Genomic DNA, 23,796 nt, shown 5'->3' with positions numbered 1-23,796 from the left:
GTCCTCTGCTAGCTGAAAACTTAGGTGCTGTAAGTGATGGTATAGGATAATGATTGATTGGTCCTACCAAACTGATATGAAACAATTCTAAGCCAGTGTAAAACTTAAAGACTGCTTAGAGGATGGTTGCCGTTGCCTTCCCAATTGGATGGATAGAGGTCAGGTGACTTATCAATAACAAAAAACGCACGACATCTCATCTCATCTCTTATATCATATCCCAAAACATCCCTGAGGCTCACTGTGTCCATTTTTAGCTTTGAGCAGCGCCACACGCCTATAAACAGCTATTGTGCTGTTGCATGATGCCAACACCAGCAAGTGACAAGCCTCTTGCTGGCTTGTGGCAGCCTGACGACACTCTGCGTAACCTCCACTATGGAGCAGGTTGCGTAGGGAACCATTTGATCTCATGCCTACCCTCCCCGAAATCAGGCGTATTCATAGCGACTTCCAACTCCATAGTACGCAATACGCCGCTCCTCGAGGATCTCAAAGCCTTGCTTGGCCACCGCATCGTCGGGACTTTTGCAGGCGTCAAGCAACATGTTCCACTCGAAGGCATTCTCGAAGCGGCTGAAAAAATCAGACATATCAGTAATCCATTCGACGTCGTGCTTGCGGTCGGGGGTGGCTCGACCATCGATTTTGCGAAAATGCTTGCATCTCATCTGACAAAGGATTTCGACATGGGTCGTATTGCCATTATTGCAATTCCCACCACACTGAGCGCCTGTGAGGCTTCTCCAGTTGGTTCCTACTCTAAAAATGGCACGAAGTTAACCATGTCGAACTCTTACACCGTGGTGGATTCGATTCTCTACGACCCTGAGTACTCACAATACACGCCCAAGCGGCTTTGGCTTTCATCGGGGATTTGCGCTCTTAGCCATGCTGTCGAGACTATGTATCATCCATTTTCTACAGAATTTCCACGAAAGGCCTTGGCTTCCTGGGCTATGAAGGTTCTGTTCGACGGATTGCAGGAAGTCCACGAAAGTTACCCTGGCAGTCGTGACGCCATGACGCGTCTGTTCCTTGCTACGTACGCCAGCAACTCGTTGAAAGGTAACAATGTGGGCGGGCAAGAGGGCATCTGTCACTTATTCGCGTATGCGCTGGGTAGCCCGTTCAATATTCCTCGTAAGTAAGCTTCTATCCGAAAACAGAAGACCATTGTGTGGATACTAAATAGATGCCATGCAGATGCTGAAACCTGCTGCATAACACTGGGGAAAGTCATCATATACAAAGCCAAGCGCAGTGCTGGGGCAGCTAAGCAGATCGCGCGACTGTTGCCTGCAACGGGTGATCGCCTTGCAGGGAACGATGTAGTCGACGCCTGTCAAGTCGGCCACCGCATTATTGCTCTTGTGAATAAGCTCGGTTTGGGAGAGAACCTGTCACAACGTGGGGTTTCTCGTGACCATATATCTGTCATCGGTAAATGTGTTGGACGTGCGTCAGGCCTGCATCCTGATGAGTGCCAGCCATTGATTGATCTGGTGGAATCGTTCTTCCAGTAAACCAGGGACATCGAGATAGAAAGGCTCAGAGTAAGAAGAGAAAGCATTATGTATTCTAGTCATTCTGGTCTATTGTAAAACACTAGGCTGAGCTGTTCATTAACTAAAGTACAGGGTATGGAGGGAAAACACGGAAATACAACGCCGCATTACTTCGTGGAATACTAAGGGACGTCAATAAATTCATAAGTTTCATCATCTTCGTAGCACAATTGGTTCGAGAAGGGCACATAATAATCATCCATCAAGCTCGAAGCGCCCTAATCTTTTGTAGCGCATAGAGCTCCTTATCAAGTTTACCAACAACGTCGGCTAACAATCTGTGATATGATGAGATGCGTTCCAACTCGCTTAAGATTTTATTGTCAACATCCAGGCGGTTCTTCTCTGTGGTATCACCGACCCCAGACCAAAGTCCCGCAATTGAATCCCAGACGATGTTCGTTTGACTAAGCTTATTTGAGTCGCGACCTAGACGCTGTTGCTCGCGGGTAGCCACCTCTTTCATTGACTCCAGATGATCATCTAGCTTTGCGAGCCGTGAAAGAAAGGCCTCGGTTTTCTGGCTGAGGCGAGAGATGACCGATTCTTGCTCTTGATCAAGACGATTAAATTGGTTTGTAATTGCAAGACCGCTCGCTTCTTGCTTCTCAGTCTCGGATATATCACGAGATCTGAATCGACCGAAAATATTGTTTTTGCCCATTTTAATAGCTGTCTCTAGGCGCACTTGATCTGATGAGGATTTGTAAGATTCTAGATTGCCGACAACGGCTTCCAAGTCCACCTTCAGTGCCATAAACGCCCGCGAAATCGACCGGGAGGCAGTCCAAGCACCTTGAAACTCGAGATCTATTTCGTTGTTCGCTGCAGAGTATTCTGTGCGAAGGTGGTTATACACATCGCGAAGCGCCATGTCAGTGCCTTTCAACGAGTGCTCCAAAGGCGTGATTGACTGGATAGTAAGGTTTAGATACTCCTGTAATTGACTCTGCGTACGCATAGCCGACTGGAACTTTGCAGATACAGTAGGGGTGTTTGAGAGAGTCTGGTTGGATGTGATGCAACTGCTTGGGAATATCTTCGAGGCACCAGAGAGCTGACAGAGAGAAGGGATCTGGTAAAACAGCTCAGGGATAATTAGCAGATGCAACGTCATCAGCAGGAAGAAAGAATTCAGAATCGCTCTGAGGAGATGGTTTTGATCAATTTTTTCAAAGACATAATTCTTGACTTCCAGCAGACGACGCTTCACTGCGCTGACAGGTGTTGCAGCCGATGAACCAGCGGTATCTGATTGCTGCGTTTCTTGCGATGGCGAGTTGCCGCGTTTTTTAGGCATTTTAGGTGTCTTTCTACTCTCATATAACGGGTTCTGACTGCGTTTCTTGGGGATTACCCAGGAGCGGTTACTGGTCGAGGTACTTTCAAACATGATTGACGGCATCACCAACTCAAGTCCAGGTGAAGACGATGCTGACGATAGGACAGGTGCAGCGGGATCAGAAACTTCAGGTTGAGGGTTGGCTGGTGCAGGAGGCTCTGAGTCCTCGTAATCGGCCAAAAATTCACTTTCTGAGAATGAAGAGAGCGGAGTAAGCGGTGCTTCCTGCGAGACCGATGTGGAAACGGCCTCCTGGGAGTTGTTGTCGGTAAGTAGCGAGTTGGTGCGTTGCATCACGCGCAGGGTGTTTGACGTTTCATCTTGTTTAGGTACGACCCAGGAGCCTCCTAAGGAAGCAGTGGAGTCTGCAGTGGTCATATTGGCGGGGATATAAACAATATATATATGATCAAAATGAGAAGAGAACAATGTCAACTGGTGTCTGTTGATTTCGGTTATCGTACGAAATATGTTCTTACGCAGAATGAGAAACACACATAGTCAGCATTCAAACGTAAATTCTGGACTGAGAGACAATCATATCATATCACAAGAAACAGAAAATCAACATGAGACGATCACGGTCACATGCCCGCCGTCGCCTGGCAGCCTGGCACGGCCTGGACTATGATTGGCTGTGGGCCGCTGTGCGGGGAGCCTATGCCCAAAAAGCGCAGGCCATCGTGACTGCAGCAAAACCACCTCCCGACACGCGCAATGCGCTCACCAGGCTTCTTCGGCTACAGGCAACAGCTCTTCACGGGCGTTCTGCCACGGCGAGTCCTGGGTAGATGCTCTGTTCGATACTGTTCCTGCCACGCAGGCCCCGTGAGACGACCGGAAGTCTCTGATGTCTCCGTGAATTCATCCTTATCCCGGCGGAACGCCAGCAATTCCTCGGTGACTGGGAACCCGAGCACCGTCGTTGCAGACCATAGAGTGCTAGGCACTGAGCAAGAGCTCTTCACCGCGTCGACATACAGCCCCGGATCGCCGTTGTTCCTGCCGAATGGCACGCATCTCGTGAACAAACTGATCGACTTCCTCCGCGCGCAATATCGACAATATGGATTTAAAGAAGTTCTCACGCCAAATATATACAAAAAGTCGCTCTGGGAGGTATCTGGTCACTGGCAAAATTACAAGGAGGACATGTACGAGGTACGCGGTCGTGGCGCTACCGGCGAGACTGAAGGAGAGATAGGCGAGGATGAATCGTATGGCCTAAAACCAATGAATTGTCCTGGACATTGCCTGCTTTTCAAATCACAAAAACACTCATACCGTCAACTCCCCGTCCGCTATGCGGATTTCAGCCCTCTGCATCGCAATGAGATTTCCGGATCTCTCAGTGGATTGACACGAGTCCGACGGTTTCATCAGGACGATGGGCATATATTCTGCCGGCCTCAACAAATAAAACAAGAAATCTCTCTGGCACTGGGGTTTGTTGATATGGTTATGAAAACGTTTAGGCTGGGCACGTATCGTCTCCTTCTATCTACTCGCCCCGAGAAAGACTACATCGGGAGTCTGGAACTATGGGATAGCGCGGAGGCGCAGCTGCGCGATGCTCTCGAAAAAAGTGGCCGTGTGTGGGAACTCAATGAGGGTGACGGTGCATTTTACGGGCCGAAGATTGATATCCAACTGCAAGACTCGAACGGCAAATATTACCAATTATCAACAATCCAACTAGATCTCAATCTTCCACAGCGCTTTGGGCTTGAGTATCAAGTAGGAGAAGGGGAGGAGGAATTTGATGCGCAGAGCCCCGGAAAGGCTACGCCTGTCATGATCCACCGGGCAGTATTCGGATCGTTGGAGCGCTTCCTTGCTATCCTAATCGAACGTTACGCCGGGCGCTGGCCGTTTTGGCTTTCACCTCGACAATGCATAATACTTACCGTGCACCAGAGCGATGATGTGTCTCAACTGGCTGAACGGGCAGCAGCAAAGTTAGCTGGCTTCCGCGCACTACTACCAACATTGGGTTTGGGAGATTCCGTCCAACCGCCCGCACCTCTAGCTTCTACCGATCCAACATTTCTCGTTGATATCGACAACAGCACTGACTCGTTGGGCAAGAAGGTCGCGCGCGCCAAAAAATTGAAATACAATTTCATTTTTGTGCTGGGCCAAAAGAACCTAGCTGATAACAGCATCGAACTCGACATCGATGGTCAACTGAAAAGTAGCGATGACGAGGGAGTAGCAAAACTCCACAGCCTTCTCACTGGCGTTGGCGCAGATTTATCTGTGACAAACAAACGCTCCGTGAAGATGCAAATCGAAGACGTCTATCCAATGTTGGTACAGCTGGAAAAGAATTTCCTGTGATTAGCGAAATGCTCCGAGATCGGTCTGGCCAATAACTGCGGGACCCTCTATCGCTGCGCCTTGTAGAACTAGTGTATATACTTCAATGTATTAATAGATTATAGTCATAATGCAGACACATACCTACTACGCAGGGTATAATGGTAATTTTAGAGATCTCCCAAGAATCAAATTAGCTCAATCAAATTAGCTCACGCCAGGGCTCCATAGTCTTTCCCTGTCGGCGAATAAAGACAGGTTAGCGCCCAGGGGAAGGTTTAACGCAACGGAACCATGTGGCGTGGACAATGTAACAACTTGTTCCGCACCAGGAATTAATAGATATGTGGCCTGCCTGCCTTTTCACAGGGTTCGGTTGAGAACTTATCCTTGGGTACTTCTTTTGGGATTCCGACCTGATACTGATCAGTTTGCATGAACCAACGATTGAGCAGTGGGCCTCGTAGCATGCAACTTGGCAAGGCGCACGAACGAATCGGTCTTCGAGCCATTTTTTCATGTTTGGCGGACACTAGTCGAAAGTAGGCAATCTTCCAGAAAGGCAACGTCCGCCAGGGTCGGCCGTTTGCGCGACCATCAATTGCCGAATGTCACTCATACGCTTTGCAGTTTGCACCCTAAGACTTTGGCGCCCTTGATACGGGTCCGCGACGTCCGTAGAAATGCGTCATCGACTACCGAGTTTTGACTGTCGGCCGAGCCAAGTCAAGTTCCACACACTACGGACTATTCAATTGGACCTGGTCGTGATAAGGTTCAAGTGCGTCACGTCTCGGCGTCCCTAGCCCATGGTAGCATTCCCCCCTCCGGCGCAGGAAAAGGCTGAGGTTTCAGACTCGCTATCCTAAGTGGGTCGGAAGATTCCCTCAAAGCTCACAACCTTCAGCTGAAGATCCACGTCAGGCCCAGGGTCCTGGAAAAAGGGGGGCTTAGGTTCATGTTCGTCAGTATGTATTCGATTGTTCAAGGTTGAAGCAGAATACGCGTGTAGTACCAAGCCGTGGCAGCCTGTTGCAGTCTCGAATGCTCGAATAAGTCCTGTCTCATCTTTAAGATTGTCCAGAAACTGGGATAAGAACCATGTCGATAAGAAGCCGCTAGCGAACGAATTCTCGTTGCGACATCAGGCAACGGTACGTCCAAGAAGATTGCCTGCCGATCGTCCGAAAAATCGACTCCCAAAAGCGTATCCAACCAGGTCAAGCGCAGTTCTCAGCCCAATTGCGGAATTTAAACTTCGACCATCATCGTCTTGTATCGTCTCTCCGGCCCGGCAGGCTAGCGTATGTGGCGCGTTTGTTGCATCGCAAGCACGAGATTATTTAACACCGGTCTATCGGAAATAGGGATGCGGATACCTGAGCAGAATTGTATCTCAATCTGAAACCCTCCTGCCTTTCGTCACATGGCTATAATCTATACCCTGGACCGTGGTGAACTTTCTGCCCGCCTTCCGTTCTCTTATATATTAAGCAAGTGGCAGCGACAACGGAGAGAGAGCGATTGATCTGGTGCGTGGTATTCTTGTCGCTATCCCCGCACAGAGTGAGTCACGGAGAGCCCCACGGCTGGGAGGCAATTTTCTCAACAGCTGAAAGCCCAGCGACCACAATATTATATAGCACGATCCTTGAGATTCCCTAAACGTACGGTAGAGCGAATTGACGCAACAACTTGGACGGGCTGCCACATGGCAGGCCGGCTTGTCGACAATTGAAACAATTGATCGCAGTTGAGGTCTGCGGGCGCCCACTTGCCGCAGTTTCGCAGCTCTTCGGCGCCGATATGCCCGAATCCTCCTCCAAACCGTCGACTGTTCTACGGAAGAGCGCATTCTCCTGCGAGGCTTGTCGCAAGCGCAAGGTTAGTGTCTGTTCGGTGTATGCATAGCTGTGCTGTCGCATTGACCGCGTGTTTCGTTAGGTAAAATGTAATGGTGCCAGTCCAACATGTTCCCGATGCGCTGCTCGGGGGGATGTCTGCGTCTACAGCCTGTGAGTTCCCGTCGTCGTCGTATGAACGTCATCTCCTTTGAACGGTCCTGTTGATACTGTACCGTGTAGAGCGCCGACTTTATCGTATACCAAGACCCTGGAGACCCGGATTGCTGAGTTGGAGGAAAAATTGGCAAAGACACAAGAAGAGCGAGCAAGCGACAGCGACAAGACATCAAAGCCTAGTCCCCGTGGATCTCCGGCCGAATATTCAAGCAGCACTGAACAGACTCCAGAACAAGACGAGGGAGCCTTGGCGTTAGAGCTCTCCAGCGAATTTGAAGGACTGACGATAGAGCAAGACGGGCGCGTCTCGTTCCATGGACCAACCAGTCTTTTCCATCTGCTGCCCAGCGACACAGTCAACGAGACAGCGTCATCATCACATCTTACTTCAGAACTCGAGGCTCGGAAGGAGCGGCTCATGAATAATGCCTGGCACGAGCGAGCAATCGAACAACTCTCTGGGATCCCAGTAAGCGCGGCCTGATTGAGTTATGCCCTGTTGCAGAATCACTTACGATCGCCGTAGGAGCCATTTCAGTATCTGCTTGACTTTCATTGGTGCTGGATTCAACCTCTTTTCAACTTCGTCTACCGACCTGCTTTTACTCGTGAGTTGTGGCATCATTTTTGGTCCATATATATGTATAATTGGAATGTAGCTTACACGTCTCACTAGGTGACATGAAAGCGTCAGGTCCTTACTATTCAGATATTCTACTAAACGCGCTTTTATCGCACTCAGTGCGCTGGTGTATGCGAGACACTAAAGTCCAACCTTTGCTTGAATCGTTCGACGGCGGCGCAAAGTTCTTTCAAGCCGCTGTTACAGGTACCTTCGAAACTCTGAGGAGCGGCTATCCAAAGATTCCAACTGTACAAACTCTGCTCCTGTTAAGTGCACAAGAATGTGGCCGAGGAAATCGGGCTCAAGCCTGGCTTTACAGTGGCATGGCATTTCGACTGGTGGAAGATTTGGGTATATCGATCGATAGCCGGAAATATTCTCGGTCTGTTCCTTTCACTGACGAAGATATTGAAATCCGCAATCGACTGTTCTGGAGTTGTTATTTCTGGGACAAACTCATATGTTTGTATTTCGGTCGATCGCCTGCCATTCAAAACTCCCGAGTGAGCCCGCCACGAGTGTTACGTGAGTGGATATCCACCCCAAACTTTTGTATCAAGTTCACAAATCCTGACATGTGATAGTTGACGATACTGCGGAGAGCGAAATTTGGTATCCGCATGGAGTCACATTTCCTCAGGGCGCTCAGTATCCACCAATGCCGGCCCATTCGACGTCGTGTTTTGTAAAGATGTGTGCATTGTCAGAGATACTTAACCAGATTCTCATTCATATCTACGATCCTCTTCGACAAACAACGGAGATTGAAGTCAGAAATTGCATCGCACAGCAGGAAAGGCATCTAAGTCAGTGGTGGGATGAATTGCCCGACTTTCTGCGGTTGGTCGCAAATGAACTTCCCCCTTATAGCCCGCCAAGTCATATTGTGACATTGAAGTATGTTTGTTCTCATTATAAGAGTCTTCATTTTGCTAATGTACGTCTGTAGTTGTTTATACCACACTGTAAATATTCTTTTACATCGCCCGATTTTATGCGGCAAATTGGCTACAAACGGTACCCGTCCGGACATGAATCACCTTGTGCAATGTATGTGTTCAGCCACAAGCATCTGCGCTTTGTTTGATTTGTATCGACGCACTTTTGGAGACAGCCATGTTGTTCTTTCTCTAGCATACAGCTTGTATACCGCAGTGTCGATCTTTTTGCTGGAGATCAAAGCACTCAAGTATGCTGCTGCAGGTACTGTAGAAAAGGTCAAATTTTGCGTTTTTGCCCTAGAGAGAGTAAAGAGAGCAAACCACGGTATGTTTTCTGTCTAATATACTGGAAATATTTGCTAATTCATGTAGTAATTACGACTGGCCTTACTCTAATCTACCAAGAACTCCAGAAGCTGCAGGTAGACATACCGATTCCAATACCTCCAAGCCAGAATCTATCCCCATCACATATCCACTCCCAAAATCAGTCACCCCCATCCCAGGATCCCTCCAGTCGTAATGTATCGCCTCATCAACAACCTTCCATTTCGACGCCTAGTCCCATCGTGGCGGCTACTATGGCCCCATCTACTACTTCAACCACAACGCCACCTCTGCTACACTATCAACAGTTCCAACATCAACTACCCATATACGACCCAGGTTCTCAAATCGCTTTCATGCCTGACCTTGCTACACCGCGACAGCCCACGGGCCCAATGCCACCCGGGGTGGTGTTGAACCAAGATGGTTCTTCAATGAGATACGAACTCCACTCTGATGTCTACGATGCATTCTCATACGTTGAGCCCATGAACGCCAATATGGCACCAGCGCCATATGATTCGACTACCTGGACGACAGGTACAAACGCGAGCGTCCCTTGAGCAGACGTGATTTAATAAACGACCTGACGATATCCACTTCCTGCAGACACTCATTTTAGCATTTCTCCAGTCCCACAATGAATCCAGAAATTCTTGGAAGGTGGTACAGTGAGAAATATAAAGGACATACGACCTATGGCATATTGCCATGGCATGCACATATTATAGACCAGTATATATTCAAGTTAACTTCTGTTTGATGAAGTCCGATAGTATATCAATCCTAAATTATAATCCATTTTTTATACTCGATCTACTTGTAATGCTGAATGCCATTTTATCATAAACTGTCTCGATGAATGAATTTTCAACGGCCTACCCTGTTAAGTCTGATTTCGTTGAGCAGAAATGCTTCCTTTAGGGACTTCCATGTTGTCGGCGATATTTACCACCAAGTAATACCGCATATAGGTGGTGCCCAAAGGTCACTAACTAGGTAATTTAATTAGGGTCACTGATTTGTAAAGCCTAATCATCCTGGATCCCTTGTTGAATAATGACAAACAAAAGAAAGTATCAAACTTGATCTCTATAAGAATCGAACGTTGTTTCAACGAATGCTACATCCGCAGAATAATCCTTCTCCTTCAATATCCTCGAAATTTTTGATGTGAGACTTGTACTAGTCAAGTACTCTGATATCCCCAAAACGGACTTTCTAGAGTTCTTAATAGCCTTGACTATCAAGCCAATGTTCACCGCCTTATCGTCTCCATATGGGACATTGGCATTTGAAGAGCATGGCCAAGTGATGATATACCTCTTATCTCCTTTCTAAATATTCTTGTCCGAAGTGGGATGTTCGCCGCATTCATCAACAATCTGTGTAATCGGATGCAACTCACCACATAAATCGGGCGGTAAGGGTCTCTCCCAATATTTGATCCGTACAAGCCAACATAGAGATAAGTCGTCTTTTGAGCAAGACCGTTCTTAACGTCGAGCAAGAATTTTCTGCTGGAATTCTGGATTGGATGTGCGGGATCACGTATTTTCCTTCCATGACGCTCAGCGCATCTGGAAGAGTAGACCAGACCAAATGCTGCAGTGATGGTATTTTAGATGCTGCTTCGGCAATATTGAGACCTTGTCTTTCTTCGAGTAATTGTGTCTCCTTGGCCCCTTCGTTCAGAAACGTTTCAGTGTGAACCACAGTATTGGCGAAGATGAAGGTAGCGTCTTGGAAAGCAGAGACAATGCTATCAAAAGAATTAAGATCAACTCTCATGACGGTTACATTTCGATTGCTTGCTAGCTTCACAGCAGCATCACTTAATGGATTGGAAGTCAGAGCTCGGATATGGTGCTGTGTTGCGTTTTGTGATGATAAGTAGACTGACACGACGCTGGCTCCTTGAATCCAAGAGCACCGACAACTACAATGACTGATATTCTCATAGCTACATTTCATGTTTTTCCTCATGGTAAAAGTTATGGGCGTGGTGTGATAGAGATTTATAGGGTAAGGCTTGGGTAGGACTACCACTTGGTTTGTAATTTCGTGTCTCAGTCAAGCCCGTAGTATGCATGATATCAAGTCCAGATGGCACAATTAACCTTCAAATGTTGTAAAGTATTACCACTAAATCAGAAGCTACATATTTAATTTAAGCGCAATTTCCAGACTCTTGATTTCTTACTCGACTGGTAAGAACTAAAACCAATCTAGGCTTCTTCCTTGGTGTCGACAAAAGCGTGGCGCTTGCTAGAAGGTAGGGCATTGAGCACAAATTCATCTAGTATATCCCTTTATAAGTTTGCCTTGCTTGCCTCATCAATCTAGGAGCATTCGTAGGCGTCGGCAGGGTTTTTAGTAAGGCAGTGAATAGAAACACACCTAATATATCCTTGTGTACGCTGGTATAACCTACCTAGGAGTATTCCTGAGTGTATTTTTGAGTAGTCAACAGCATTTTAAGTAAGGTAGAGAGTAAACATATATGTAATCAATTGAAGGGAGCCGAGGGTGAGTGTGTAGTGGGAGTTTGCGCTCCTTGGGGGTTATCTCCGGATGTTTGCAAGAAAGTTGTCGAGTTTAGTGGTAAGTGTCGGGGATTTGCAACATACTACACGTTGAAAGCCTTTCCTACCCAGTTATGAGTGAGAATTTACGCGTGATGTGTTTGATTTTAAATGTATCTTTCGTTATCGATAATTTTATGAAGCTCATGTGATTTTTGACTGATCGATAACAAATATATCGATTTGATTTGCACATCGTAGAACTCGTCTATCTTCATATTTGAACAGAGATAAAGGAATAAATATGAAGGCCCTTATCCTCCGATACCATGTTGTGTAGGATAGTTGTACAAGGGGGTTTCGGAGTCGACTTGACGAGAGTACATCCGTCTGTCGGGTGTGAATGCTGCTTCTTCACCCGATCTATTCTTTCGACCATGTTGCGAAGAAGCATATTTCTTCCACATGACAGATCCGACGACAATGCCAGATATGACCACAACGATAACCGCATAGGAAACCACCACACCTATAGACGCATAACACCATGTCAAGCCTATACCCCCAACAACTATTGCCAGAACCATAACAACGCGACCTAAGTATCGATGAATAACACCATATCGAGTAGATTTTCCAGTACGTTTGTATTGAAAATGATGCCAGAATCCAAACCCCCATTGGAAAAGCACTGCAATAATGCAAATTAGCCCTAGCACCTGATGGGCTGAGTTGTAGTGCTTTGATTTGTTGAACATAGTGCTAAGCCACAGACCAATGACGCCGCCAATGCCTGCTAAAATTGTCGCTAAAGATTGATTCACCCAGTGCCAACGTACGCTCGCCGGTAGAACACGCAATTGTACAACTCCAGCGGGCATTAAAAGGACGAATGTTGTGCATAAGGCAATAGCATGGATTATTGTCGGCCAATTGCTATCATTTGTGGGACTTCCGTCTTTCCCAGTGCCGGTCGATGCTGTGAGAGCTAGTGTCGAGATGATACTGCCATTCTCGCCACCAGTTGCCTGGATCATATTCATGAAAAATTGCCCTGCAGGTTTCGTAATCAATAATCGGTCCAAAAAGCTTCGTTTTCATAGGTCAGTGAGTCATACCATAAAATGAATGCCGTTCAAGATTAGCGGATAGTGAATCACTCCGAAGTTTTGCCGTCGCTCCAACGGTTGGCCCAAGAGCATAAATCCATGGGAGCGCGGTGTTATTCACGTCTAAAGATCCGGTTTTCCATGTACGACAGTTTGAGCAGCGAGCGTTGACGACCATGTTGTTACCTGACAATCCAGTTCCAGGCAATGTTTCCACTTCGAGAGACGACGAGTAGACGGGCTCGGTTTCGTCGGTACACAGCCTAGGACTGAGTGTAGTACCTAGAGAAGTAACATCAATCAAAATATTGAGTATTGAAGAGGGAGGCTCGGGTGATATGAAGTAAGTCACGAACCCGTTCCTTCAGCATCCGCATAAAGGAGAAACATCAGAGAATCTTTCATTTCAGATCCGGTTCCGACGGCAACCCAAGAGTAATCGGCAGGACCAGAAAGACGAAAGTAAATATCTTCGGAATTAGACGGTAGATTTAGAGCAAATGTGTAGTTTCTTGAATCATTTTCAAGGGGAAGAACGAAAACCGAAGTTGGTAGGGTATCGTCTGCCGTTTGATCTTTCTGCGCCAGCGCAAGTGCGAAGAATACGAATAAATGAATTAATCGAAGTTTGAAAGTCATTCTGCCAGCAGAAACCCGAAAAATTGAGACTTGTATGTTGTAAAATTAAGTGCAATAAAATGACAAGCAGTAAAAGACTTTACAATCCAACAAATTAAGGCCATGAACATGCATGTAATAGGTCAAATACACTTTCAAGTAGATAGAAGTCACTCTTTGGCTTTTACCATAACATTGCTTTTCGCCATAGAGGTCTGATCCCGCGCACGGCCATCTCTGAAGACGTCGGTCGGTTTTCCAAAAACACAAAAAGAGGCACATCATATTTTTGCCAGGATCTCAGGGAAATAACTTGTTGCCTGGAGGCAGGATCTGGCTAATATTAAAAATACGCAAGCTGCTATTGGCCGATTCTATCATTGTCAGATCGACGGTCGATTTTCACCGATCCGAGAAGTTGACGAGGGAATCTTAGACACCGATATCCACCAATAGCCGCAGCCTTGTATGTCACCAGAGCTGCCACCATAGGCCTGAGCGTACCAGTCAAGGAGGGTGATAAATGAAAAAGAACTAGTCTGAAACCTATAAGAGATATTTCCACAGTAATAATGGAGAAAGAAGTTAAAAGCAGCGTTCTAACTAATATTGAAGAATTCCTTAATGAACAGGTTCAAGTGTAGTATACCTACCACAGAATTTCCTATAAATAAGGATATCTTTTAAATTAATAGGCCTCCTAGAATGGGGAAGTTTAGCTTCTGTCTTCCTATTATAGACCTATATGATCTAGACATTTATATTCTCAACTTGTTAAGCCTGAGTAAGGATGGGCTAAGTAAATTCTTTTTCAGTTGCCTTCTTATTATATCATCTTCCTAGAAGATCTAAATGCGTTTGGCTTGAAATAAAAATATATCAATACAAACCAAAGTCAAAAGGATATATCCTAGTTTAGAGTATCATTATCCAGTTTCTTAAATGTTATTGATGACATTGATTCTCAGGAAAATTATATACTTACTATATTAACTATCTAGATGAAGCCCTCATCTGGTCAGGTCGTGTTTGACAAAACCGTTTCATTTAAACACACCAACAAAGATATTGTCACTCGCCTTTTTCGCACCATCTTCAAAAAGACACCTAGTGGACTTCTTCAGCCAGAAAGGGATATCAACGATAGTACAGTTGAAAATTTGGCTGAGGAGTTTGCCACCCACGTGCCAGAGTTAGAGTTCAGTCCAGCCTAAATCCTGTCATTCCTCTTGGAACAGAAGAACTCACCTGCGAATGCTGCAACTGGTGTTCAAGAGTGGGTTACAAAACAACAAGAGATAAAGGAACCAAAGACTCAGTTAGAGAGAAAAAGCTTGTGAGAAAAGGATGACTAACCTCTTGATCCCATGCCCCTTCCCATGGAGTGGCTTGGAGAATCTGTAGCTTAGCATATTGTGGCCGAAATAATACGATAATCACAGATGAGAATCATAGTAGCTGGATTTGTAAACAAACAGTCCTTTGAATTTGATAAATTTTTAGTTCAAGCCTCAACCTGAGCAACTCAGGTATAAGGATTGTATGATGCAGGGGAATATGATTGTAACTTATTGGTTGTCGATTGCTTAGCCAACTACACTAATGTTTTAAACGTGACTGTTTAAATTATATAGATGTCTGAGTACTGAGATAGTCCGTAGGTGAATGATGATGCGAAATAAATGACTCAATATCCAATAAGCAATGCCCAAACACATTGGGCACTTTCAATGAACACTAATGCCTTGATATGATTGTATCTTGAACCTAGCTAAGTTGCAATTGACAAACCCACCTACAGCATAAACGCTTCCAGCACAACTAGTTTATGGATAAAGTCTTACACCGAAGTTTCTACTGCAATCAAATTCAAAGCTTTCTGTCCCGCTAGAGCCTACTGACAAGCATCCTGTCGCGGATCTAGAACCACTTCCGCCAACATAAGTCCGACAGATGTTATCACCGTAAAACGAAATATCCTACGGACCCACATCGGCCAAAGGTCCTCTATCAGTTGCGTTGAGTGGCGCAGACCAGACTGATATAGCCAGCAACTGCGTCGTAAGAATAGCTCCGAACAACATAGTTTCGCATCAATTGAAGAAGAAGAGGCTTGAAGGTGTTAAACACTTCCAATGTCATAGGTGCTTCCACAAGGACCTCGTTCTCTTTTGTCTAGCCAATGTCCGTGGATTTGTTAGCTTCGTTTCTGACTAATATTAGGATTACCCACCTCGAGAAGAGCTTGTGCCGGAGGGAACTCTGTTCCGTCTGTATCTGATGGCATTTTGTAATGAAGACAAGATGTATCTCGGTTTATATAGTATAGAATGATGACAGGATTTTGTAGAGATCTTTAGATAAGAATAAAACTCACGTGATATTTCACCACGCTGAAAAGTACTAAAAGCGACTGTAAGCAACTGTAAGAGACCGTAAGAAACCGTAAGCTACAGTATTCTACAATATTCTACAGTATTTTAAGCACGATACAACATTAGCTCGACGTCAAGCAAAGGCTCTCCCATGCTGCGGAACAACAAGGAAGCAGCATGACTGTATTAACTAGCATTCAATCTTTCATCTCTTTTTGAAGTCCAGAGTCAAAATTAGAGCTTCAAATAAATAAATAAATGAATATATCCTATATTCGTGGATACCTTCGGGGTATGTAACTGATCTTAATAGTAAGGAGCTTTCCTAGTTATGACTCGTATGCATCTACGTCTTGTTTCCGTAAAATAAATATTAATAAGTCGTATTTGAGCCCACGCAATCCATTTCTTCCTACTTAGTTCACTCCTACCAATATCAAAGTCTATCCTTTGTGTGTACCCTTCGTGTGTAATGAGCGGGTTCTCCGGATATGAGCCAGAACCCACTAAAAAATCAGGGATCGATCGAGACATTCATTTGCTGTAACGCCGGTTACGGTGTTGGGGGCAGCGCCGCAAAATGTGATTACTCGTGCAGGAAGGGTATCACAACTATGCCATAACCTTCCATTCTGTTTGGTAATGTTGAAATGAGGCACAGTCACCCCTCTCGTTTTAGGGCCGGTAGTGGGGTTCGCAAAGCAGGGGTGAGGTTGACTGTGCAGTTCTACCTGCATTAAAGTACAGTGTTTGGAAAGCTGATAATTTGAGGGACTTAGCCTCGCGATAAGAAGTTCAATGCTTCATTGATTTGCTCTGCGTATAACATCCCCACGAATCAATAGTTTTACTTCGCACCGATGCGGCCCATGTCACTCCCCTCAGGAATATAAAACGGAAATTAAATGGGCCATAATTAGTTTAGTTTCCCTGCTGGTCTGTCTCATCAACTGGGGGACCCTGAACATACATGTATACATATCTGTATCATTGGATATTATATCCCTCTTCTAATTTAGTCGCATTGTAGGCTTACTTCTTTCAAATGGCGTTACCAACAAAGACCGACCAGCATCATTTTTTTTACAAAAATGGTTTAATGCAGATTGTGTCAACTTACTCTAGTCCAGTAAAAATGTTTAGCTGTTCGAGATTTCTTGGTCTAGTGTTTTTCACTAAAAAATAGAGAAAGCCTTTCAATGACTTCCCGGTGTTCTTTAGCACGAAACAGGCCTATAAGGGTTCAGCATGGTGGCATGATCATGATGTACGTTGGCACAGCCATGAGGGGAACCTTGTTAGGACAACTACGCCGCAATATCCTCCAATAATGCTTGTGATTTCTGTGTAAGATATACCGAACAAGCGTGACTATCGCAAGAATGAGAATGATGCATCGTCTCCTACATCGCCCAAGTGCTGAATAATAACATATATGTCGATTCATCCTCCTCTTCTCAACATAATACCATTACGAATTCCTTCTCCAATGCAAATATGACTGGAATGGAAAGAAAATTGGATTATTCGGAACGGCGAAAGATTCAAAACTGTGTCGCTCAACGGAAATGGCGTATGTTGATGAGTCCGTAACTTTTCAGAATTATTACCAACTTTTTGTGACTTCGAGTAAGTGAAAAAACAAGAGCTCAAAATCAATCTACTTCCTCAAACACCCAAGGAAGCCTCTTCGATAACGATAAAATTCAAGACAGCCAGGTTGACCCTTTATTGTGGATCATAAAATATCAATCACGAGAGACCAAGAAGGCAGATTTGAAGGTTGGGAATTATCTAGAGACCTCTCCTCCATATCTTTGCAATATACCAACCATACCAGAACAAGAGACACAGAAGAACGACAATGAAGGGTTTCTTGAATGTGTATAAGCGTCTCATGCCCTAATCTATTTCGCAGCCAATGATGGTTATTTAGGGGTACACTGGTGGGTTAGATCAAACTCATCAAATTGTCCGATATCAAAGAACATAGCTATGCGACCAAGCAGAGCAGCTGATCGAAAAGGCTATATCTGTATATGATATCAGCACATCTCTTGGGATTTTAGTGTCCGATTCTTATATTCGAGACGTTGTTATAAAAACACTAGATGGGTTCCCTTCCATGAGCCTCGAAGCATCAGTTTGAATAAGCGTTCTGAATAAGCGGTCTGAATAAGGGCCCATTGGAAGATAAAGAATGATTATCATATTTTTTCTTATACTTGATTTTTTAACTAGATATCTGATAAAAAATATAATTAGCATTTAAGTTTTATGTAAACTAATAATATTTTTTGTTTCTTGTAATATAATAATTTATTAGAAAAGTTAAGTGGCTAGTGTTGGGCGCGGCGCTGGCGGCAGGCACGACTCGACATCGGTCGACTATTAAATGTTTTGAGCCCCGGCCAACATTTTACCCTTTCCCAACATCTCGCTTCCTATGCATTCAACTGTTGAATTCTCCTTCTTAACTTCGCTTCTATGCTCACTGAATATGGTTCAACATATCGAGAGCAGCGGCCATGACGCGGCCGCTGCCTCTGAAACAAGACCACTTCTTTTACCACCAGCCACCGAAATACGTGAGCCGATCGCACCAGCAAGCCGCACACGTTGCTTGTGGCCGTGGATTTATGTTGTACTGGCTTGTATTGGGGTTGCCATAGTTTCAGACATTGGCGAATCCCTCTACGGTGCCCCGAGGGTCCGAATCTTCGAGTCGGTCGCGTGCACCCACTACTACTTGCAAAATGACCCTTCGTTGGTTGATCGAGATGGTTCCGTCCCGGAGCATTTCTGCAAGATCGACTCGGTGCAGAGCAAGGTGGCCTTGACACTGGGTTGGCTATCCTTTTTCGAAAGCATACCAGCGATTCTACTTCCTATCCCGTACGGGTATATCGCTGATTTATGTGGACGAAAATGGATTTTAGTTCTAGCATTGGCTGGTTACGCAATGTCCACGGCGGCGACTCTATGTTTTGTAGGTGTCGCCGGAAGTAGTCCTTTCCATGAGTCTTCTTTTCTAATGCTCCTTTGATAGGTTGGAGTACTGTATTTACCTTTAAAATATGTCTGGCTGTCACCACTCTTCTTCTTGGTCGGCGGTGGTCCAACTATGGGAACAACCTTGATCACGACCATTGTTGCTGATGTCGTGCCACCAGAGTTCAGGTTTGTGCACGTCTTTCAATCCCCGTCGTGATTTAAATTTTTGACAAGGTCGTTACCCCGGTAGGAGTACCGTATTCTTTTATCGGTTTTGTACCGATCTAGTCGCAGACCTAATCGTTCCCCCAATTACCTCTATCTTGATGTCCAGAAACGTATGGATCCCACTCTTGCTTGCCGTTGTGTTTCAAGGATTCGGCTTCATAATAGCACTGGGGTTGCCAGAGACGTTACCCGTGGCTGGCTTTGACCTTTCCAATTATATCCATAATACCTCTCCGGTAGGCACGACCAGTCAGGAAACGGAGGAACGATGCATACGTGAGAGCAGGAGAGTAAATTGGTTCCGGCAGATGAAAATGTCATTTGACTTTGTCACACGAGATGGAGTTGTTTCAGCTTTAGTGTTCACGTTCTTAGTTTCAAAAATCGGACGTCAGGCCAACAACGTTCTCTTTCAATACGTGTCGAAGAGATATGGATGGACATTATCACAGGAATGTATTGCTTTACTCAACTATGGATTTATAGCTAACATGATCCAACATACAGGCTGGGCTACTCGTATCATTGCGTGCCAGCGTCAATATTGCCTTGTTCACTATCATACTACCGTCCATTACGGCCTGTGCACTTTCGGGCACAAGTTCAGCTTCCAAGGACCTCTGGATAGGGAAAGCAAGCATTATTCTGTTATTCCTAGGGACTGTTATTATAGCCTCATCAGAAATTGCGGCCTTCATGATCACTGGTAAACAAGCATGGCCGATGAAATCGTAATCCTAATAACTAATTTTTTAAAGGGGTCATCATTTCTACTCTTGGCGCGGGCTTTGCACCCGTCATACGCAGTCTGGTAACATTTCTTGTCGAGTCTCATCATGCAAACAAGGCAAGCGATATCGGGCGCCTCTATGCACTGATCTCTGTCGTGGAAGGCATAGGCAGTCTTATGGCAGGACCGGGGATGGCATGGGCCTTTAGATTGGGTATGGCCTGGGGACACACATGGCTCGGGTTTCCCTTTGTAATTGCTGCTGCGCTTTTTGCTTTGGTTTCAGTCGTTGTGTTCAGCATAAGAACTGAGAAGGTACAATCTATATATCACCATGTTTCGGCTATGGAGCCCTGATGTCCTAGATAGAATGCTATAGAATCTGTGCAAAAGATTTAGCGCTTGATGAATGATAATGAAGGATAGGATATAAGTGACTGATTTTGTTTACAAGCCCCACACTATATGATTGCAAATGTATTCGCTGAAGTGTTTATTAATACACAAATTTGCGACAACAAAGCGCTCGGAAGGCGGCGGAGCCAGATGCCACCCAATCGCTTAATTGTGACATTGCATTAGTTTGACGCTGCATATCATAGGCCAGAGATAATAATAATTTCGATTTACTGTATTTGGAGGAGCTGATTGGTTCAAGGCGGCTACTGCGGACCTATCTGCAGACAAAGAATTGCGAGGTAGTTTCTAAATCACCCTTATTACTCCCTTCAGGTATTTGTTATTGATGACTCCTCTCTGTAGATTGCCAGCGACGAAAGAGTAGGCATTGTTGGTCGTACTGGTGCTGGAAAGAGCACAATATTATCTGCGCTCTTTAGGTTAACGGAATTCTCGGGGGGATGTATCACAATTGATGGGGTTAATATTAGCCAGATTGGTCTTCATCGTCTTCAATCTTCTTTGGCAATCATTCCTCAAGACCCTACGCTCTTCCAACTACAATCCGCTCGAACCTTGACCCTTTCAACAAGTATACCGACATAAGATTATGGAACGCCCTACGTGAGGTACATCTAATTCCCGGGAAGTCTCTTGCAAACACTTAAGAGGGCACTCAGGTAAGTAGCGCCAAAGTGAAAATAAGTGAAACTTGTGGCGACGCTGGTGAGACTCGCGAGACCAACGTAACGCTTGATGTACCGGTTGAAGCGGAAGGGCTCAACTTTTCGCTCGGTCAGCGACAGTTGATTGCCTTAGCTCGAGCTCTCCTTCGATCCACTCGTATCGTTCTAGTTGACGAAGGCACAAGCAGCGTTGATCCCGAAACAGACGCGCGTGTCCAAGAAACACTGGCGACAGGATTGAGAGAAAAAACATTAGTGGCTATTGCACATCGACTCCGGACCGTCATACTGTATGACCGCGTCTGCGTCATGGATAAGGGCGAAGTTGTGGAGCTGGGTCATCCATTGGATTTGTGGAAGCAAGGTAGCACATTCAGAGCTATGTGTGACAGCAATGGAATCACACAAGACATGTTCAGCCGTTGATGGTAGCATCGACGCGCGGTCAGTAGACGGTATGGTTTTAATTTTATTGCCTCGGTTAAATTATATGATATAGCTCTACATAGTTAATCAAATATATTTTATAAAATCCTCACAAAACATGAATCTTAACGGGTGACTTCTGAGCCCTAACAGTACATATATATCCCAAGTCGCTCAGCTGTCGGCTGCATGTATGGAGGCTTTCGTGATGTGTCCATTACATAAAAACTTGGATCAACCATTTTGGTAGCATAGATTACTCTTCTTGAATTATATAAGGTGAGCACAGCATTGAATACGTCATCAGAGGAATCAAGTAACGACCATACATTGTAGGCTATTGTTGTTAATTGATATGCAGGAATGCTAAGGCGGTTCAGAGTTGCATGTGTTCCTCGCAAACACCCGTATGTCGAGGTGAATTGCCGCCGGTGGCTCCTGAATACGGATTCTTTGTCCCCAGGAAGATCACCCTGGGTGGCGAAGGAATTTGCTTTGATTAACGGCATGCCGTGATGGAAACGTAACGCCGCCCAGAACCGCCCATCACAGAATGCTAGGAGTTGAGGAACACCGGTTCGAAACATTTCGTCTACCTCGTTTTGCTTCCTTCGCTCTCCGGGTAAGATCGATTTCCATCTACTAGAAGACTTGCGATGCCCCTCGTCCCGAACAGTACGAATCAACGTCAACTAGAGAACGGGAATACGCAAGGCCATTGTGGGATGGAATTCAAGTCATGGTAACCCTTGATGCTGCCCAGTATTCTTGGATATGGTGTCATTTATTGCTAGGACCGTAAATTGACATGTGCGGGTTCTATGTATGACATTGCAGGCAATGCATGTCACACGCATTGTCACTCTGGTGGAGAAGGTTAACACGTATCACACCAGTGACGAGTTGAAAAATGTCCAAGGAGATGCAGGCGAATTGGCTTCTCTTCGCAAAGTATGCGAATAGGAGGGGTTCTTTTATCTTGATCTTCGAGAAGAGAACAAGGAGCAAATTCCAACTATTCAGGATGTTTGCTCTCTGTTTAAGGTCGTAAATTCCTTTTTCGAGTTGGAAAGTGAAAGAAAATGAAATACGATGCGGATGCGTTGGCCCTTGGAAGCTGAACGGGTATGTGCCTAGATGCCTTTGCATGTGCTCATCATTATTACACTTTCCCCTCTTACTTTTCTCTGAATGCAGTTAGACCCCGGTCGGGAGAAATGTAGGTCTCACCAGTGATGGGAAGATGCCTGGCCTGGAAGGGTACGCAGTAAGATGCATCATATGTCCGAGCAGATCCTGGTAGACGAATATGTGTACCTTTAGTTCCCCAGTGATGGTGTCTGTAATCCTATCAAGGGCAAAGACGGCTTTTCTCTGCCCCAATCATTTCAAAAAGAATCGTCATTTCTTGTCAACTTCATGGACCATCTTCATAACATCGGTCTCGGTGTGTTGAGTGCTCTGGGATACTCCTAGACTTATATCACGGAAACTAGGAGCCACCACCAATAGGCGTCATGATCACACAGTTGGGCTTCTACGATACTTAAATAATATGCACGCATGGATGGAAGGCAAGATTGGCGAAGAACGGGATTCTTCGTACAAAGTAAGCAATTCGCTCGGCTTTCATCGTCAGCCTATATCGAACTCTGGTCATCTGAAATGTTCAGTTGATCAAATGGTTTTCACTCAGACAGCTGACATCACTGGAGCTCCAATGACGGGCTATTGTCTATTGCTGTATCTTGACAGTTAGGAGCTTTGGATATAGTAAAATTCAATATGAGTGAAGAAGAGTTTGTTGAGAATGTCTGTGAAAACATCAAACGCGGATTCGAAGATTTGACTTGATATATGGAGCAGAGTGGTACATATCCACAAACATATGAAGCTTCTTTGAATTGATAGATTATGATTTCCATAGACACCTGCCGTGACATTACATCGATACTTTTTATATTCAAAAACCCAGAGTCAATTAATATTTACTGATATACACAAAATTTCCAAAGGTTCTAATTTGGTGTCGCAATCTGGAGAATCGCCTTTGAATTGACATTATTTTGTCTATATGTATGTTACAAATACTCCATGTGGTAATTTATTACGAAGTAGGTTAGCATGATAAGTTTAGCACTCAACCTTGCCAAGTTTCTTAATCTATCGATACGTACATCACACAAATCCGCGCTGGTCTCTATCCAGTATTTTCATAGAGACTGAAATGTTGCACGATTCACCCCAGGCTTTCACTGAGAAGTACGGAATTCATGGAGAGTTAAAAAACATCGGCATGACTCCAGGTACGTTAGTTTCACATACGGTGGCCTAAATCGATCTTAAGGACAGCACAGGTTTTTTCCAAAAAATTTTGATTTTCTCCCAAAAATCATGCTTCATTTCACGCATTTTTATTTTATTACTATGTAAGAGGGGCTGTTAGTTTATAATTAGTTTATACAATACAGCTAGCAATGATAATTAAATAAGTTTATACTAGACTATGGTATTATAATATTCGGATATATATAATATACTTCTCTCACTGAAAGTGCCCCTG

General features: G+C 45.0%; 7 protein-coding genes across 7 annotated transcripts; 4 read left to right on the top strand and 3 right to left on the bottom strand.

The window, feature by feature from the left end:
- Window positions 1–235: 235 nt before the first annotated feature.
- BGW36DRAFT_448677 (putative Maleylacetate reductase) lies at window positions 236–1,648 on the top strand. Its single transcript, XM_046221754.1, has 2 exons — window positions 236–1,143; window positions 1,207–1,648. Exons 1-2 carry the CDS (start codon window positions 303–305, stop codon window positions 1,524–1,526), a joined length of 1,161 nt encoding a protein of 386 aa, XP_046073144.1. The 5' UTR covers window positions 236–302; the 3' UTR covers window positions 1,527–1,648.
- BGW36DRAFT_376584 (uncharacterized protein) lies at window positions 1,558–3,522 on the bottom strand. Its single transcript, XM_046215902.1, has one exon. It carries the CDS (start codon window positions 3,286–3,288, stop codon window positions 1,771–1,773), a length of 1,518 nt encoding a protein of 505 aa, XP_046073143.1. The 5' UTR covers window positions 3,289–3,522; the 3' UTR covers window positions 1,558–1,770.
- A 105-nt stretch (window positions 3,523–3,627) lies between these two features.
- On the top strand, window positions 3,628–5,250 carry BGW36DRAFT_293235 (uncharacterized protein; the record flags this gene model as incomplete). The annotated part of the gene is made up of 1 exon (XM_046210981.1): window positions 3,628–5,250. The coding sequence occupies one exon, from the start codon at window positions 3,628–3,630 to the stop codon at window positions 5,248–5,250; it is 1,623 nt and encodes a 540-aa protein (XP_046073142.1).
- A 1,785-nt stretch (window positions 5,251–7,035) lies between these two features.
- On the top strand, window positions 7,036–9,706 carry BGW36DRAFT_396390 (C6 transcription factor; the record flags this gene model as incomplete). Its single annotated transcript, XM_046218156.1, has 8 exons — window positions 7,036–7,113; window positions 7,174–7,244; window positions 7,314–7,719; window positions 7,777–7,858; window positions 7,927–8,400; window positions 8,460–8,772; window positions 8,825–9,141; window positions 9,189–9,706. 8 exons carry the CDS (start codon window positions 7,036–7,038, stop codon window positions 9,704–9,706), a joined length of 2,259 nt encoding a protein of 752 aa, XP_046073141.1.
- Window positions 9,707–10,222: 516 nt separating this feature from the next.
- BGW36DRAFT_358198 (uncharacterized protein) lies at window positions 10,223–11,117 on the bottom strand (the record flags this gene model as incomplete). Its single annotated transcript, XM_046213947.1, has 3 exons — window positions 10,223–10,480; window positions 10,552–10,748; window positions 10,793–11,117. The coding sequence occupies 3 exons, from the start codon at window positions 11,115–11,117 to the stop codon at window positions 10,223–10,225; spliced, it is 780 nt and encodes a 259-aa protein (XP_046073140.1).
- An 865-nt stretch (window positions 11,118–11,982) lies between these two features.
- BGW36DRAFT_396389 (uncharacterized protein) lies at window positions 11,983–13,680 on the bottom strand (the record flags this gene model as incomplete). The annotated part of the gene is made up of 4 exons (XM_046218155.1): window positions 11,983–12,722; window positions 12,787–13,059; window positions 13,134–13,340; window positions 13,500–13,680. The coding sequence occupies 4 exons, from the start codon at window positions 13,678–13,680 to the stop codon at window positions 11,983–11,985; spliced, it is 1,401 nt and encodes a 466-aa protein (XP_046073139.1).
- Window positions 13,681–18,270: 4,590 nt separating this feature from the next.
- BGW36DRAFT_460550 (P-loop containing nucleoside triphosphate hydrolase protein) lies at window positions 18,271–21,233 on the top strand (the record flags this gene model as incomplete). The annotated part of the gene is made up of 7 exons (XM_046222096.1): window positions 18,271–18,759; window positions 18,820–18,950; window positions 19,015–19,228; window positions 19,500–19,698; window positions 19,751–20,037; window positions 20,485–20,713; window positions 20,791–21,233. 7 exons carry the CDS (start codon window positions 18,271–18,273, stop codon window positions 21,231–21,233), a joined length of 1,992 nt encoding a protein of 663 aa, XP_046073138.1.
- Window positions 21,234–23,796: the final 2,563 nt, after the last annotated feature.

Source organism: Talaromyces proteolyticus (genome assembly GCF_021365285.1).
Source record: "Talaromyces proteolyticus strain PMI_201 chromosome Unknown BGW36scaffold_5, whole genome shotgun sequence".
NCBI classification, from domain to species: Eukaryota; Fungi; Ascomycota; class Eurotiomycetes; order Eurotiales; family Trichocomaceae; genus Talaromyces; species Talaromyces proteolyticus.
Note: the sequence above shows the minus strand (reverse complement) of the source record. Positions and strands in the feature narration are given on the sequence as shown.

Coding starts and splice junctions, on each gene's coding strand:
- BGW36DRAFT_448677 (XM_046221754.1), top strand. CDS start 303: ATGATGCCAACACCAGCAAGTGACAAGCCTCTTGCTGGCTTGTGGCAG. Junction 1,144..1,206: donor TAGCCCGTTCAATATTCCTC/GTAAGTAAGCTT, acceptor GATGCCATGCAG/ATGCTGAAACCTGCTGCATA.
- BGW36DRAFT_376584 (XM_046215902.1), bottom strand. CDS start 3,288: ATGACCACTGCAGACTCCACTGCTTCCTTAGGAGGCTCCTGGGTCGTA.